At 37.1% G+C, this 17,770-nt stretch overlaps 1 protein-coding gene across 1 annotated transcript; it reads right to left on the reverse strand.

Annotated features, from left to right (window-relative positions):
- Positions 1-11,521: 11,521 nt before the first annotated feature.
- On the reverse strand, positions 11,522-12,370 carry LOC131872348 (probable glucan endo-1,3-beta-glucosidase A6). The gene is made up of 2 exons (XM_059216054.1): positions 12,282-12,370; positions 11,522-12,189 (listed from the first exon to the last, which is right to left on the reverse strand). The coding sequence occupies exons 1-2, from the start codon at positions 12,352-12,354 to the stop codon at positions 11,522-11,524; spliced, it is 741 nt and encodes a 246-aa protein (XP_059072037.1). The 5' UTR covers positions 12,355-12,370.
- Between the last annotated feature and the right edge of the window lie 5,400 nt (positions 12,371-17,770).

The raw sequence follows: 17,770 nt of genomic DNA on the forward strand, positions 1-17,770 counted from the left end.
AAGTGCTAGTTACATAAATGTAAGGATATTTAATACTATCCATTCAAATGATATAAATAAGAAAATCATAGCCATCCATATCATGTTAATATTTGGCAAACCAAAATCTACCCATCCTTAGACAACACCAGGCATATCTACTTCCCATTATACTCTCATGAATCCCTAGTTCTTGATCTTGAGAAGAAATCTTCGCCCTTGGTGTATTAACCCCAAACTATATAAACAAGGTTTCTTGGAGGATATTTTCATAGAGAATACATATGCTTTTTATGTTATTATTTTTTAGAGTAACCACATTCATTTATCATTCTATTTCACTATCAAGAGCATATCGATAGGATCATTTGTTGTTTTCTCTTGCATGCACTAATATGTCTAACTCAATCTCAACCAAATAAGATGTTCTACTATCTATTATTTCATTTCATAAGACACTCTCTATACCTGCCTCTAGTATATTTAGCACCCTAGACAACAAAGTAGCCTCAATTTGATGTACCATCCATTTTCTTAGCAATGTTTTCTCTTTCTCTTTTTCTTTTAACACTTGTAATAGTTGTATAGGATAGAAAGACTTCTAAAAATGTCCAATTGATAAAGATTCAATGAGAATATATTGATGATTCTAAAAGTTCCATTTTTTATTAACTTTAGTATATTGTACTTACGACTCACAAGTCTTTCTTTCTAGAGATGCACAAGCAACACTTCCTACTCTAATTTTTTTCACTTCTTTAATCTACCTATTATTTAATATCCTTTAATTCTCTAGATTAAAAAAATATTTTACTTATTTTTGTACAACTTTCACATGCATGGAAAACTCTTTAACATTGATACATCTCATGTATTCATCAAAATTTACAAGTTCCCATCATTTTCAAACACCCTTAAGATTGCACCCATAAATAAATTGGAATATCTATTTACCTATACATCAATTTAGAGTCACTATATAAATTATACCTAAGGTAGTACCGAATGTCATTATTGACACTTATGTTGAGAATCAAGATGAATAAAACTTGCAATAACAACTTCTAATTGTCATTACATATCTGAAATAAGATAACCAAGTTTGAAATATGAAAGTGATTGCAACATTTGAAAACAATATAAAATCTCCGCCAAGAAAGAGGGCAAGTATATTATTACTTTTCAAAATAGAGAAATTCTACAACAATATAATTCACTTTACTTCTCCAACCAAACTTGAAATCATTTGGAAGTCTTCAAGCACGATGATAAAACTATTATGCCATCACTCTAATTTATAACAAATTGAAAGATAAAAAACCATTCACATTAAATATAATAATTCTTATATTGATATAAAAAATCAAATTTATAAAACACAAATATCATTTTGCAAATATACATGTCCTAAAACTATTTCATAAAAATAAATATTTATCCTAAAACACAAAATTTTATTAGGGTGTCCCTTTTTCCAAGGAATAATAATAGCAGTCTATGAAGTAAGATCCTTATTTAAAATTTTATAATAACCAGAGGTCAAAACATAGTCAACCATATGCCGCTCTCTCTTAAACTTTTGTAATGCAATAAATGCTTTGTGGGTTTTCAACTGAACACATAAAATCACAACCAACCATATGTGATATTTGTTAATTTAAACAAATAGAGAAAAACATATAAACAACAAATAAAGTAAAACAAAAAAATAAATAACACAACAAAGACATGAGACACAAATTTATAGTGGTTCACCATTAAGGCTAGGTCCATTCTCAAGTAGGGAAATTCTTCATTAATCATTCCAATAATACATCATATATGGATTGCATCAACCATTTATACAATCATATTCAACTATAAAACAAAGAATTAGGAGAATACGAATGGTCATGTGACCATTGGGCTTCACATTCCTAACAATCACCCCCGTGAAGGCCAACTAGTACAACTATACACTGTGACATCCCTTCTTTCATTTCAAAACTCACATTACAACCAGTCTGCAAGATTTGAACTCTGCGAACTCTTGTTCACGTATACTTTGGATTAGCCTTCTCCAAATCAAATTAGAATCAAAGATATTTTCTCTTACTGAAAACACAAATTTACTAATTATTCCTTAATTTGAAACACCACTCTTTTTGTCTAATATGAACCCTTCATCCATGAATGATTCTTTGAACATATACATAGCAGGTCATCTACTCTTATACTCCCCTTCTCTGCAACCCTACCTTCTTCACTAAAATCAACACCCTACGGTAGAACCAACTCATGCATATATGCAACAAATTCCAACATTTGTTGACCAAACTCTCGAACTAGATGAATAGGAAATGGGTGATTTTTTTTTGCATAGAGAATCAAATAAGCTTGGTCCAAGCCTCTCACAAACAATGGAAATGTGCTTGCGAAAGTCAAACCAATTCCGTATCTCCACACATCATGAACTACTTTTATCATGATTTTAAAGAACATTAAGAATACCAATTTCAATCATTGTTGCATCATGATATTCTTATAGGTTGTGAATAATATTAACAACCACATATTCTCTAGTTGCCCAATCCCAACATTCTAACACAAGTCCAGAGGCCCCTTCTCCCATTTTTCTGAGTATCTTGTATCTTGGAGTGAGATTTTGTCTGAGATGGAAGATATAGTGGCCATCTTTGTCATCTGGATGCCAATCTATAACCACAAAGTTTGTCTCACCGACTTCTCTGACAACATCCATTCTCAAACTCAATTTATATCTTCTCCATTATCACTATCAAGATCATTTATCCCAATATCTTCATTGGATGTTTTTCTTTTGTTAGGAAACCTCAATTTCTCCTTAGCGGTCTCTTTAGCCTCTTCAACTACCATTACTGCTTATCTCCACACTAAGTCCTATAAATCAACTACACTATGTAATTGTTAAGAAGAATCGTTATTGATAATTTGGAAGAGCATCACATTGCATAAAGAAGCCTCTATGATATTGTCATTTTGATTCCTCTTCACCTTTTCCAAATCCATGTCATCTACAAAGCCCTTTGAAGCCTAAATTCCTTCCGGGCTTTGTTGCCCTACCACCTGATTCCAATTTACATTCTCCTCATCTCAAGAGGAAAACTCCTCCTATTAGCAACAATCAAGAAGGAAGATTGAGAGGGGGGGTGAATCAGTCTTCACTAGATACATGAAATTATACTCCAAAACGAAACTAATAAACTGCAACAATGAACAAATAAGAAAATTAACAACACAACAAACAACACCAATATTTTTGACATGGAAAACCCGGTTAAGGGAAACCACGGTGGGAACCTACCCACATTAAGATGACACTCTACTGTAGTATGTGAAAATATTACAATGGGGAATGCACATGCATTTAAGCACACTGCCTAGAGCTCACTACTCAAAAGATATATGTTTGGAAGCCTACAACCCTCAAGGAAGTCTCACTGACTTACAATAACATTTAGACTACAATCCGGAAGAAATGAACAACAATGATAACATCTACAAATGCTTGATGACAATTTTGGTTAAACACAATTGTCTGCTTTGCAACACCAATCTCACCTCAACACTTCGCTGAATGATAAATCTCTTGTTTGCACATTCACCTCTCTTTGATAATGCAGACACAACAATGACACCAAAACTAAGTGAATAACTCATTGATATATACAATTCATCAACCTTGATAACAAGATCAACTAAACCCTTAACCCTCAACTTATAATTACAAAAATTACATTACACGATACAAAGATCAACCATCGGACAAATATAATGATTTATATTACATAGCATGGACCTAATTAAAATTCCCAAATATCACATCCACTGGAAATCATGCCAAGATCAACCACAAACATGCTACACCATCAAAAATACCGCATAACATGAAAATCATCATCGATTGATGAAAACCACCAAAAGATCGCACAACGATCAATGCGGATTGCCAAAACAAATAGGAAATGATTAGGAAATATGAGAAAGCACATTAGAATCATCACCAACAACTGCACCAACACCAGTTATCAAATCTTCATTGATCAACATCAGAAGGCTCAAGAACATAACCAATCAGCAACTATCACGAAGAAAGATAACTTGCGGGGCCCCAAATCATGAACCATAAAAAATGAACATACACAAGATCATCCCAAATACTATCCCAAAACCTCAGCACAAGATTTGATTACACTGGAGGGAATCTGCAAAACAGTGATCAACAACCAATCCACAAAACCTGATCAGAAGATCTTCCCAAAACTCATCGAAATAAATCACAGGAATATGTTGACATCAATGACAACAACATATCCTAGAAGCAGAAATGAACAACCATATCCAACAACTCCAACACCTCCTCCCACAATATTTTGAGTTTCTCCTCTGTTACACTCTTTTTTCCAACAACTTCTTTTTTAGAACCTTTTTGTCAAGAAATTCCAAACTCTACATAGGGACCATCATTAATCCCAATCGAGACATCATGGTGTTCAACCTTCACCACAGAGGTGACATCAATTTCGTGGCCATCAAAAGTTTGGCCAATACATGCCACAACTGCATTAAGAGTGGAGTAAGAAACAAACCCAACATCCTCCTCCTCTTCAACAGAATTATCCTCTTTTTTCCCACCATCCCACCAATGTACACAATGCTTGAAGTATGTAAAACCATTATATATCTCCCAAATTTTACCTTCTTCTTCGTCCATCTCTGCTCAATCCAACCATGACTTTGATACCAATTGTTAATTTAAACAAGCAGAAAAAAACATATAATTAACAACTAAACGAAAACAAAAACAGAAAATAATAGAACAAAGATACGAGACACAAATTTATAGTGGTTCACCATTAAGGCTACATTAGGGAAAACTCTTCATTATTCATTACTAATAATACATCATACATGGACTACATACATCCATTTATACAATCGTATTCAGCTATGAAACTGAGAGTTGGGAGAATGCGAATGATCATGTGATCGTTGGGCTTCACATTCCTAACAATAGCAACTGTTTCTGTATCTTATTGTGTGTGAGATTTTTTCATCAACATTTCTGATCACATCTCATTATTTATCATTAGAATGTTAGATAGTTTAAAAAGTAGAAAAATATAATTAATTGTAGATTGAATTGTGAAAATCTAATATCATAACAACCTCATGTGATCAAAAGTTTTAGATAAAAACACACAAAAAAAAGATTTGGACATGCTCTTAGTTAGAGAAATTAACCTAAAAACTTATATGTCTACATTGAATAGCTACATGACATGATATAAAATTCTCTATAAAAATAGTAACCCAGATTTGGGATTCTGATTTGTGTTTTACTATGAACTGTCATGCCCGCCACCTCAACATGAAATCCTCGTACAATAACTATCTGAAGCTTAATCGTTGTGCGCTGCCATTTCTGGCATTTCTCTGACATATCTTCTAATTCTTGTTTTCTCACAAACAATTCCACTCCCTGGGCTTGTTGGGTCGCTTACAACCTCAAAGGGCCACACCTTAAAAACGTATTGTTCAAAGAATAAATAAGAGAAGTAAATTGGTTGAGCACAAAATGCTCGCCCAAACAAATTCACAGGAAACGACCGACGACGACGACGCCGCCTCCAGAGTATGTGAGGTTTTAATCACGCCGGCGGAGAGATCGATGTCGTAGACTGGAGTTCCGTCAGGGTAAAAGAGGCCCCAGTTGCGCTCCGTGGTGTGGCCGGTCTTCTCATCTTCATTAAAGAGGGCGAAGATGAATGTGGCAAAGAACGTCTGCGGACGACGCGGAGTACCAGTGTTTGATAACAACTTGCTGACGAGTCTTGTGTTGTAGCTGGCGGCGTTGGCTACGGTGGCGCCGCTGGAGTCGCCACTGGTGGGCCACCCCGTCTCACTAATGACCACTTTCACCTCACCGTAGCCCAGCGTCGCCATGGCCGCTATGGCGGCGTCCAGCTGTGCATCCAGCATGTTGGAGTAATGATCAGGATTAAATTGGGAAAATATTGAAATCTAATTTTCAAAATTTTCTATGTTTTAGTAAATTGCAATTTTGAGGGTCTTCGGTGCATTTTTGGACAAATGTTGGGCGCGGAAACACGAAGAGACATCTTCGATGTTTCCGAAATTTGGTTCTAGATTATTTGAATACCTTTCCAACGCATCAAACGGTTTGTAATTCGGAGCTAGGATGAGAAAGTTATGCCTTCTCAAAGTGGACTAAATTTTATATTTAGTTTTTTTGATAATTTTGATAGTTTTAGTAGTTTAATTGTAATAAACATTATTGTGACTCTTCGTTTCAATTCCAAGGGATTTGTGTGACCCTTGGGATACATTCGACTTGTATAAACTCCAATTTTGAATAGAATGGAGACAGTTTTTGGCTTGCAATCTTCTTGTTGTCAATTTTTGTGTTGAAATCTACAATACCGCAGGTATCACACCAGGTATTGTAATCTGGTTTTCATAAATCAGATCAGTGGTATCAGAGCGGGAACGCTCCTTTATGCCAATTTACACAAGGTCTTCCTACCAAAGATTAGGATTGGATACACAAGATTTGTCAAAATACCCACCTTTGAGACGCACACAATCGAAGATGTCAGACAATGATGTTAAGAAGTTGGTCGAGGAAGCTTTAAATAAGCAACGAGAGGAGATGATGAGTCAATTTTCAAACCTCCTACAGAAGCAAAAACCCTCTGAATCTGAAACACCATTTCGTGGAAATACCCCTTTCAAAGTGCAGGTCAATTTCGACATCCCAAATTTTGAAGGAAAGGTCGATGCTGAAGCTGTTGATAACTGGTTATCAAAGTTGGATAGGTACTTTTCTGTAAATAATTTCTCAGATGCTGAAAAGATAACATTTGCTCTCCTCAAAGCTGAAACCCATGTGAAATTAGCATGGGAAACCAAAGTAGCAAACAAAGAACAAGAATCAGTTGCTGAAGATGATTTTATACTATCTCTTGATAAGAAGCCCACATGGGGAGAATTTGTGGAATATATAAAAGAAGCTTACCTCCCGGAGGATATATATGAACAAAAATACATAGAATGGCAGCTTCTTCGCCAAAGGAGGGATCAGTCTGTGCAAGATTACACCAATACATTCCATTCACTTTCAGCAAAACTCGGTATTAATGATTTAGAGAAGCATAGAATTTTAAAATATCGGAGTGGACTTCACAGGTATATTCAAACAGAGATGGATTTTTTAAATATTGAGACATTGGCAACTGCCTATAAATATGCTACAAAAATTGAAGAAAAATCCAAGCAAAGATGGAAGAGGGACTACTTTGCAAACAACAAGCCAAGGGCTGAAGGTGGCAATAAATTTGCAGGGAAACAGGTGACCAAGGAACCTCATTCAAATTCACCCAAGAACACATGGTGGTCTACTAAAAAGACAGACACAGGCATGTGGTGTGAGCTGCATAGGTCCCCAACCCATAATACAAAGGATTGTCGAAGTATTAAAAATTTGATGACAGAAATACGAGGGGAGGAAGCTGAACCTGAATCGCCACCAATAGATAATTCTAAGAAAGAGGAGAATGATTCCATCATAGAAGCAAACCCATATGCCGTAGTTGGAACTGCTAAAGTATTTCCCCGTGAAGATGAAGAGAGACTTTTTCATTCACAGATGTGGGTTGATGGAAAGCCTCTACATTTTATTGTTGACAGTGGGAGTCAAAAGAATTTGATCTCTAGGGAGACAGTCAAAAGATTAAATTTGAAAGTGACAAGACACCCACAACCATACTCTATGGGATGGGTGAATGAGGGACAAGATATTCAAATCAATCAACAATGTCGATTGCCATATTCAATCAAGCCTTTCAAGGATGAAGTGATATGTGATGTAGCACCATTGGATGTATGCGATGTCTTGCTGGGGCAGCCATACATGTATCAGAGGCATGGGGTGTATGAGTCAAGGCCACGTAGTGTTACAATCAAGCTTGGTGAGAAGAGGTACCGAATACCAGAGGTATGTCCAACAAAAACTGCATCTTTAATTAGTGCTAAACAATGTAAACGCTTGATTGCTCAAACTGGAGCTTTTATTGTACTCATGATTCGCCCTGAACAAACAAAGTCAGTTGTTCTTAATACACATGCTAAGGTAACAGAGAATCAACAAAATCAAATAGATAAAATTTTGAAAGAATATCACAATGTGTTTACACCACCAGTGGGAGTACCAACACACTGTCAAGTCAAGCACTCTATTGATTTAATTCCAGGCACACCGCTACCACATGAGCCAATATATAGGAGGTCAGTTTTGGAAAATAATGAGATTAAGAGACAAATTCAGGAGTTGATTCAGAAAGGACACATTCGTCCAAGTGCTTCACCTTGTGGAAGTCCAATTGTCCTTGCTAAAAAGAAAGATGGGACATGGAGGCTTTGTATTGATTATAGAGCATTAAACAAAATCTCTGTTAAAAATAGATATCCAATCCCTCGAATTGATGATTTGTTGGACCAACTTAGGGGGGCTAAATTCTTTACAAAAGTTGACTTGAAGTCTGGATACCACCAAGTACCAATTGATCCAGCAGATGTGTGGAAGACTGCATTTAAATCTAAGGAAGGTTTGTTTGAATGGTTGGTCATGCCTTTTGGCCTAACAAATGCCCCAGCCACATTTATGAGATTGATGAATGATGTGCTTAGACCATTCATTGATTCCTTTGTAGTTGTTTATTTGGATGACATACTCATCTTTAGCAGAACTTGGTCTGAGCATTTGCAGCATGTTGAACAAGTTCTTTCAACTCTGCAAAAACACAAACTTTATGCCAACATTGAGAAGTGTTCTTTTGGTATGCAGAGTATTCAATACTTAGGGTATATCATTGACATTGAGGGTGTTCATGTTGATCCAGCAAAGATTCAAATAATTCAAGATTGGCCATCTCCTAAAAATTTCACAGAGCTTCGCAGCTTCTTGGGCTTGGCCAACTTCTATCGTAGATTTGTGTTTGGTTTCTCACACATATCATGGCCTCTTAATCAATCACTCAGGGACAGAGGCAAAACAACAAGCATTTGAGGAGTTAAAGAAAAGACTATGTTCAGCACCAGTATTGGTCCTTCCAGATCTACACCAAGCATTTGAGATAGAAACAGATGCATCAGATTATGCTCTTGGTGCGGTACTCACACAAAATGGGCATCCTGTTGCCTATCACAGTGAAACTTTTTCTGATACAGTACGTAAGTATCCCACCTATGATAAGGAGTTGTATGCCATTGTTCAGGCTTGCAAACAATGGAAACACTATATACTGGGAAAAGAAACTGTTATACATACAGACCATAAACCACTCCAATTCTTGCAAACACAAGGAAAGCTACAGAATGATAGACATCAACGGTGGTCAGTCTATTTACAACAATTTCACCTCAACATTCGTCATAAAAAAGGAAGCAGTAACAAGGTGGCAGATTGTTTGAGTAGGCCTCCAATTGCAGGTTTGACAATAGTGTTGGATTCATGCGGTCATCAATCATCCACTTGGGAACAACTATATAGTACTGACCCTGATTTTGCTAACATCCATAGTAATTTGGTAGAAGGAAAATCTGTCTCTGATTTTCACTTGCAGGATGGGTTTCTTTGCTATAATGGTCACATATGTGTACCCACCGAAGAATGGAAGAAAATGATATGGGAAGCTCACTACAGTCGTGTTGCAGGACATTTTGGTATTGGTAAGACTACTGCTATCCTTCAAAAGTATTTCTATTGGCCAAAAATGAAGCAAGATGTCATTTCACATATACAAGCTTGTGCAGCCTGTGCAATTGCAAAACCAACAAACCGTAAGTTGGGTCTATACTTACCATTACCTATTCCTGATAAGCCATGGCAATCTATTTCAATGGATTTTATGTCTGGGCTTCCAACTACCAGGCGGGGGCATGATTGTGTATATGTTGTGGTAGATAGGTTTTCTAAAATGGCTATCATGGTGGCATGTAAAAAGATGATTTCTGCAGAAGATACTGCCAAGCTATTTTTTGAACATGTGTGGGTTCATTTTGGTTTGCCAAAAACCATTATTTCTGATAGGGATAGCAGGTTCATCAGCAAATTTTGGTCTGCACTATGGGCTAAAATGGACACGAAACTGACAAAGTCCACAGCATTCCATCCTCAAACAGATGGGCAGACAGAAGTGGTGAATCGAATGATTATTCATATTTTACGGATGTATCATTCAAAACATCCTCGCACGTGGGATGAAAGCTTACCCTATGTGCAACACAGCTACAACCGTGCACTCCATAGTACTACAGGGCACAGTCCATTTGAGGTTTCTCTTGGGTACCAGCCATTGGCACCTATGGATGTAGCAATACCATCTCTACAGTCTAGCAGTCCATTGAATGGTGACAAGGAGGTAGATAAAGCAGAAAAATTCATTGATAACATTAGACACCTACAACAACAAGTTCATGAGATATTGGAGCAGAGTAATCAGAAATATAAGGAAAGACATGATAAACATAGAACTCCCCATCAGTTTCAGGTTGGTGACAAGGTATGGTTACATTTTCAGAAAGAGCGTCTGCATGGACCAAATAGGAAGCTCCGACCTCTTCGTTATGGACCATACACTATTGTGAAACAAGTTGGTGAGAATGCTTTTGAACTTAATTTGCCATCCTTTTTGGGACTGCATCCAGTTTTCAATGTGGAGTTGTTGAGACCCTATTTTCCTCCTTTATTGGATATCTCCCAAGCTACTGAATACATTCAAGCTACAGAGTTAAACCCCTCTACTACTGCTCCAGTCCAGTGTGACCATGTTACTGAAGCCATTTTAAAGACTTTGAGAAATCAGAAAATCCCTTTGTATTGGGTGGTTCGAGCTGGTCAGCATTCTCATCAAGGCAAGTGGCTTACTAAGGAACAAATTGAAGAACAATTTCCTCATCTGTTGCAGCAGATTAGTGCAATGGGGCCCATTGCCTCTTAAGGGGGGAGGAATGATCAGGATTAAATTGGGAAAATATTGAAATCTAATTTTCAAAATTTTCTATGTTTTAGTAAATTGCAATTTTGAGGGTCTTCGGTGCATTTTTGGACAAATGTTGGGCGCGGAAACATGAAGAGACATCTTCAATGTTTCCGAAATTTGGTTCTAGATTATTTGAATACCTTTCCAACGCATCAAACGGTTTGTAATTCGGAGCTAGGATGAGAAAGTTATGCCTTCTCAAAGTGGACTAAATTTTATATTTAGTTTTTTGATAATTTTGATAGTTTTAGTAGTTTAATTGTAATAAACATTATTGTGACTCTTCGTTTCAATTCCAAGGGATTTGTGTGACCCTTGGGATACATTCGACTTGTATAAACTCCAATTTTGAATAGAATGGAGACAGTTTTTGGCTTGCAATCTTCTTGTTGTCAATTTTTGTGTTGAAATCTACAATACCGCAGGTATCACACCAGGTATTGTAATCTGGTTTTCATAAATCAGATCAAGTAACTCAGAGTGCCGTCCTGTACTACGTCCGCCGTGATCTCGCCAAAGAGCACATAGTCCAGAGATATGTTGGCGGGGTCGGAATTCCAGGCGAAGAAAGGGTACACATCCAGGAAGAAATAAGAATCCGTGGCACTGAGGAAGCTGAGCATGGGCTGTATTACTGACATGGCAATTTCTTGTTTGAAGGAGCCGTTGGAGGGCGGGTAAGAGGAAGAGAGGGCGTCCATGCCTATAGATGTGGTTACTTTGATGGAGGAGTCTAGATTCAACTTCTGTAAGGAGGCGTGCATGTTTTGCATTGCGGGGACTAGCTGAGGCCACACGGACTGTAGTTCGGTGTGTGACAGAATCTCGTTGCCCACCATGATGATGGAAATTTTGGTTAGGGGATAGTAAGGAAGAACGTTGGTTTGAAGCCATTGGTCTGAAGTGGTAGTGCTGGAGGCTATGCCTGAAACTTCTTCATTTGCAACCGTGATCACAACAGGGAGGGTGCTGTTGGCCAGCGCCTTGAGGACTTCTGAGTCCGCGTCGTAGATTTTGACATAGCCTGCGTTAATACTCTTGATCAGCTCCACTGCTTTTGATGGCGGTGGCAGATTGTCTGCCAGCCTCCCGTAGTTGATTCCCACCGCATGACTCAAGAAAAAGGGATCTGCATGTGCACAGAGGAAAAGAAAAATTCACATGAAAAACAGAAAAATTGTAAACGAAACAACCAAACAGATAGATCGGCAACATTAGTACCTGTATCTCCCCACACAAATTTTATCCCCAAACTAACAACAATTAAAGACAGGTGAAATCCACAAGCCCCCATTTTGTTGTGTGCTATGGGAATTCCAACTCCAAGTACCCTCCCTAAGGTATAGCCAATTTATATAATTCTTATACATCTCAAACCGGTGAAAAAGCTAGACTGCTTTGCAAGCTAGCGAAAGAGCAATGATGCATCCATGGCTGTTTCCTTGCAACAAAGCATTGGCGAATTTTTATCTCAAAACTCAAATTAAATGTGCAAGGTTATACGCTTTTTCATGTAGTTCGTTTTCTATTTGCTGTATGAGTTTTGTTTCTAAATTTTGTCATCTTTCACCCGTTAAGTACACAGAATTGGTCATGGTGAAGAGTTATCCTACAAGCTATGTTTTAATTTATGTGCGTGAAACAAATTTCCTTACTTGAAAGCTCTTCATTCCATAAGAAAAGAGAAAAGCGCAGAGGATTTGTTACTTTGGGATGCAATTGCAGATACTTCTCATCCTCTTCGCAAAGAAGGAAGAGGGAAATGAATGCGGGTATGACTTCTTTCCTTGTCCGTGCAACAGGCCGTGTCTTTGTATAACTGTCTTTCCTTGTACGTCAGACCGTTTACAAATTACAACGTGCCTGCCTTGATGTCGTTCAGAAATTACGAGGATATTTGAATGGAAGTTCTGCCCGAGGGTTCGTTATCAATTTTTGAATTGTTCAAATTTAACTTTCCCTTTCTTCTTCTTTTCCCTATTTGGGGGGGGGGGGGTGTCAATTCTTTTAAGGTAGTCCAATGGTAAGGTAGTTTTTCTTTTCAAAATAATTACGGTCGTGGAAATTAAAATTAAATTAAATTCAGATTTTTATTATTCTTTTGGTCTATAAATTGCAATTGAAGTTGCAAGAGATTTATATTAGTATTATAAAATTTACAAATTGTTTACAATACAAATTTGATTATCGTTGGGGTGACAACCATTTATGACATTCAACCAAATACAATATTCTTACAACTAGATAACCAGGCTATAAAAGAACACGACCAAAGAAAAAAACCCACAAGATGCAATCAATAACGGCCACATGGGCCAACCTAAAGACAACCAAAGACTAAGCCTCCCTTAGAGAACATGTCTCGGGAGCCAAGAATCGAGGAGAAGAACAAAAAATTTCCAAAAATCCAAAGGGATCTAGAATGAATTTAGTCCACTTCCCAATAATATTCTTTAGAGGTCACAAATCAAGAAAACTATTGAAGCCATAGAAAATTGTCATCGTTAACAATAACAACCACCTAGCGGAGAAAGTCTCTACCAAGTGTGGCCCACTAGCGATGTCAAACCAAAGTTTGCATGTCCAAATTGAGTAGGAATGGTTGCCTTTGCACCACCATCATTGGCTGAAACAACTTTGGCATGTTTGTAAGCAAAGGAATAACAACACTAGGTTCGTCCAAGACCACCATATCAATATCATTCATCATAAAAATGTTCTTGAACACTTCTCATAGTAGCAACAATGTTTGCACCTTCAACTCACCTAAGTCCAACAAGGAAGCCAAAAAGTAAGAAGAAATGTTTGTACTAACTTTATAATGGTCCACAGAGTTGATGAAATCCCAGCCAAGGACCATGGGGATGGCCTCGATCACTAATAGACCAAGATTTTGCAAACCATTTTTAGCCTTTGGTCTATAATAAGCCCAAGGAAAGACAATTGGCACTTTTCACTCCTTAGTTTGATGGGTCTTTCCAATGTAAAGTCAAGTGAGAAGGACAAAGGGAAAATGTCTAAATATAGAAGGGGCCATCGTCACCTCACATGAGTAGCTAGGATAGGAAAATATAGGCAATGCATATAGATGTTCTTCAAAGAATATTGAAGTGCTACACTATCTTTCACCACCAAGGTTTGATTGCTTGAAAGGACAATGATCCTTTGAAATTGGAGAAAAGCTCATGCCAAATGCGTTCGTAATAAATTGAAATAGCCAATGAAAAGATCCCTTTGACCAACCCAATTGAAAGCAATGAGTCTAATTTAATTCTACCCTCATAAAGATGCAATTAATACCATCAAGAACCAAGTTAGCCAATTTGCCAATCTCTTTATTTTCTTCCTTGAAGATATGATTAATGGTGTGTGTTCCAGAAAATTGGAGAAACTCAAAGGCTCATTACAAAAGGGCCTTCAATTTCCAATTTGATGTATTTCCTGATTGAATAGAATTTACAGCAATGGTCGAGTTACATTTAATTTCAATTCTTTTAATGACAAGTCCTTGCAAATGTCAAAGCAATGCATCAATGCCCAAAACTCTCCCTCATTGTTTATTTCTTAGGGTAGAGGTTTTGAAGAGGAATAAATTATTTATCTGAACGCCAATCCCTAAATATACAACTTGCACCCAAGGTACCCGAGTTGTCTTTTGACACTCCATAAGGGTTCAACTTATACCATCCTACTTGAGGCAAGGGCCACACAACCTAGTCTCTTGTTGAGATAGAGATGGGGCCCCCATGTTCAGACCATGAAGGGACTCTTATACCAAGCCAATTGCACTTCATTGTTGCACCCCAATTTGTTAAAAGGGCATTCTTTCAAGTCAATTGGAATAACCTACTATTGACCACCTCAATTACCATCACCTCCACCTTGTTCAGAAAAGATGTGATATTCATCTCCTTCTCCTTGAATAACCTCCTATTTATTTCCTTCTAAATTTCCCATAACATGATAGAGGGTAAAGTTATCCATAGGCTACCAAAGGAGATTGTCTTTTTAAGTTGTGGCCATTATCTTTTTAATCTATGGTTATTGTCTTTTTCATTTGTGGCCAAGATTGAAATAAACTAAGTATATTACTTAGGAGGGTGTTTAACCATCCCAACTTGGCACAAAGGCAACACCAATACTCCTAGGAGAAGGGTAAATCCAAGAGAAGATGATCCATGACCTCTTCTTGGTTATTGCAAAGAACATACCTAGAGGGACCATGAAAGACCATTCTTCTAAACTTCTTAGGTGTTAAGATTCTTTTTTGCAAAGAAGCCCATGTAAAGGTTCCTACTTTTTGGGAGACAAAATTTACTTCATCAAAGATGTAGGGGGAGGCTTGTGTTTGTCTAGTCTATATCTTTTGAGAATCTTAAATATCTATCCTTGGCATTATAGTGACCTATTTTGGAACCACACCATATTAAATTATCCTTACCCTACCTAAACACAATATTCATGTGTTAAAGGTTTTGTAGAGAGAAGTCCCATGTCCATTTCCATCCTATAGACTAATCCTCTATTATTATGAGGGATCTAGTTACTATTGAGAAGGGGGGGGGGGGGGGGGTGAATCAGTAGTTAAACAATTTTGCAATACTTGAAAATCTTGTACCAGTAACTACTCAAACATTCTGCTAAACTGATTTACCAAACCATTCACTCAAGTTTTCATCATTATGCAGTCAAAGTAAAGATATCAAATGCACACATCAACAATACAACCTCTATATGAACACTTCTGCAATCAATAACTTGTCTCCATCTGTAGATTCAAGTAAATGTTGTTGTCCACACTAGTTCTTTGAAATCCAATCTTTATCAGGTGTGAATGGAGTCTCTCATACCATGCTCCTGGAGCTTGCTTTAATCCATATAAATCTTTATGCAACTCGCACACCATGCCCTTGTCTTTAGTCAATGCAAACCCTTCTGGTTGTTCAATGTAAACCTCTTCTTCTAGAATTCCACTAAAAAATGAATACTTAACATCCATTTGGTAAACCTTGAATCCCTTGAATGCTGCAAATGCAAGTAATATTCTTACTCCTTCAAGTCTAGCAACCAGTGCAAAGGTTTCTTCATAGTCTTCACCTTCTTCTTATGCATATCCTTTGCAAACTAGTCTAGCCTTGTTCTTAATCACTTCACCATCTTCATTTAATTTGTTTCTAAACACCCACTTAGTACCAATCACATTTTTATCGGTTGTTCTAGGGACAAGTGACCAAGTGTTATTCTTCTCTATTTGATCAAGCTCTTCATTCATAGCCTTTATCCAATCATCATCCTTGAGAGATTCTCTCATTGTCTTAGGTTCAATTGTGGAAATCAGACAAGCACTTTCTCTTATCTTTCTTCTTGTTTGTACTCTAGCATTCCTTTCTCCAATTATCTGATTTGCAGAGTGATTCAACTTTACATATCTAGGTATAACCGATTCCGGTATAGAAGTTTCTTCTTGTTATTCTTCTTCATCTTCATCCGATTGAGCAGTATCCTCCACATTGTTCTGCTCAACATCATTTTGAACTTCCTGTTCAATAATCACTATATTTTGTTGATCTACTGCATCATAATTTCTGGTATCATTAGTATTCTTTGCAACTAGGATTTCCAGTTTGAATGCTCTTCCACAGTCTTCACAATCTGCTATCAAAGCAGTCAAAAGCTTTGTTGTATTTTTGTCCCTCTCCACATGTGCTCTCGAAAATACTGAGTAAAACTAAGACTATAAAACACCTTTTTATTTGTCTTTTGCTAAACTGGTTGAACATACCCTAATCACCGTTCAACCATAGAACTTGCTACTAGTTCTCATATCACATCCAATTTACTAATTATATCTCAAAATCACTTTATAATATCATATTGCATCAAAATATGCATATTTGACTTACCGCATACCATTTAGGGGGTATGGAAATGGATCTGACAATATGTTCTCCCTAAGCTTCATACATAGCTTAGTTTTCAGTGAGGGATTCTCCACACTAGGTGAAGAATTGCAGTCCTCCAATGGTTTCTCCTCACTTTTCTTTCTCCATGTCTTATTCATGTCACTTATGGTTTCTTCCACATCTACCTTCTTCTCTCCTTTTTGGTCAACTTATTGATTAACTAGTTTGTTCATTCTAGCTCTGCAAAACTTTGCAACGTGTCCCAGTTTGTGACAATAGAAACATGCCATTCCTGATGCTCTCTAGGGTCCAACATTGCCTCTATTAGTTATTCTCTAGCGATTCATAGCTACATGACCAAAGTTGTGATAGATTGAACATATCACATTCCATCTATTCTCCATTTTATATGGACTAGACCAGTTCACATAAGGTCTCTGCCAAGTAGGGTTCCTCTAGTCATTCTAAGATCTCTGCCAAGTAGGGTTCCTCTGGTCATTGTAAGATATTTTTCATTCACCATTATACCTTTGACCCATGTAAGATCTATGATTGTTCACTCTTGACTTGCACTCAATCGCTCTATGCGCACACTTATTGTAATTGAAGCAATATCCATGAAAAGTACTAGGCTTATATCCTTCATATCCATTAGGTCTATATCCATCAAAAGTATTGGATCTACTTCTACAAATATTTGTAGTATGACCTACCTTTTCATAGTTAAAACATATTAGTTTGTAGGCTCTCTTACCAGTGTTCTTCTTGGTCTTTGGTGCATATTTGGCTTCATGCACAATATCCTTA

Source organism: Cryptomeria japonica, unplaced genomic scaffold, assembly GCF_030272615.1.
Source record: "Cryptomeria japonica unplaced genomic scaffold, Sugi_1.0 HiC_scaffold_564, whole genome shotgun sequence".
NCBI lineage: Eukaryota > Viridiplantae > Streptophyta > Pinopsida > Cupressales > Cupressaceae > Cryptomeria > Cryptomeria japonica.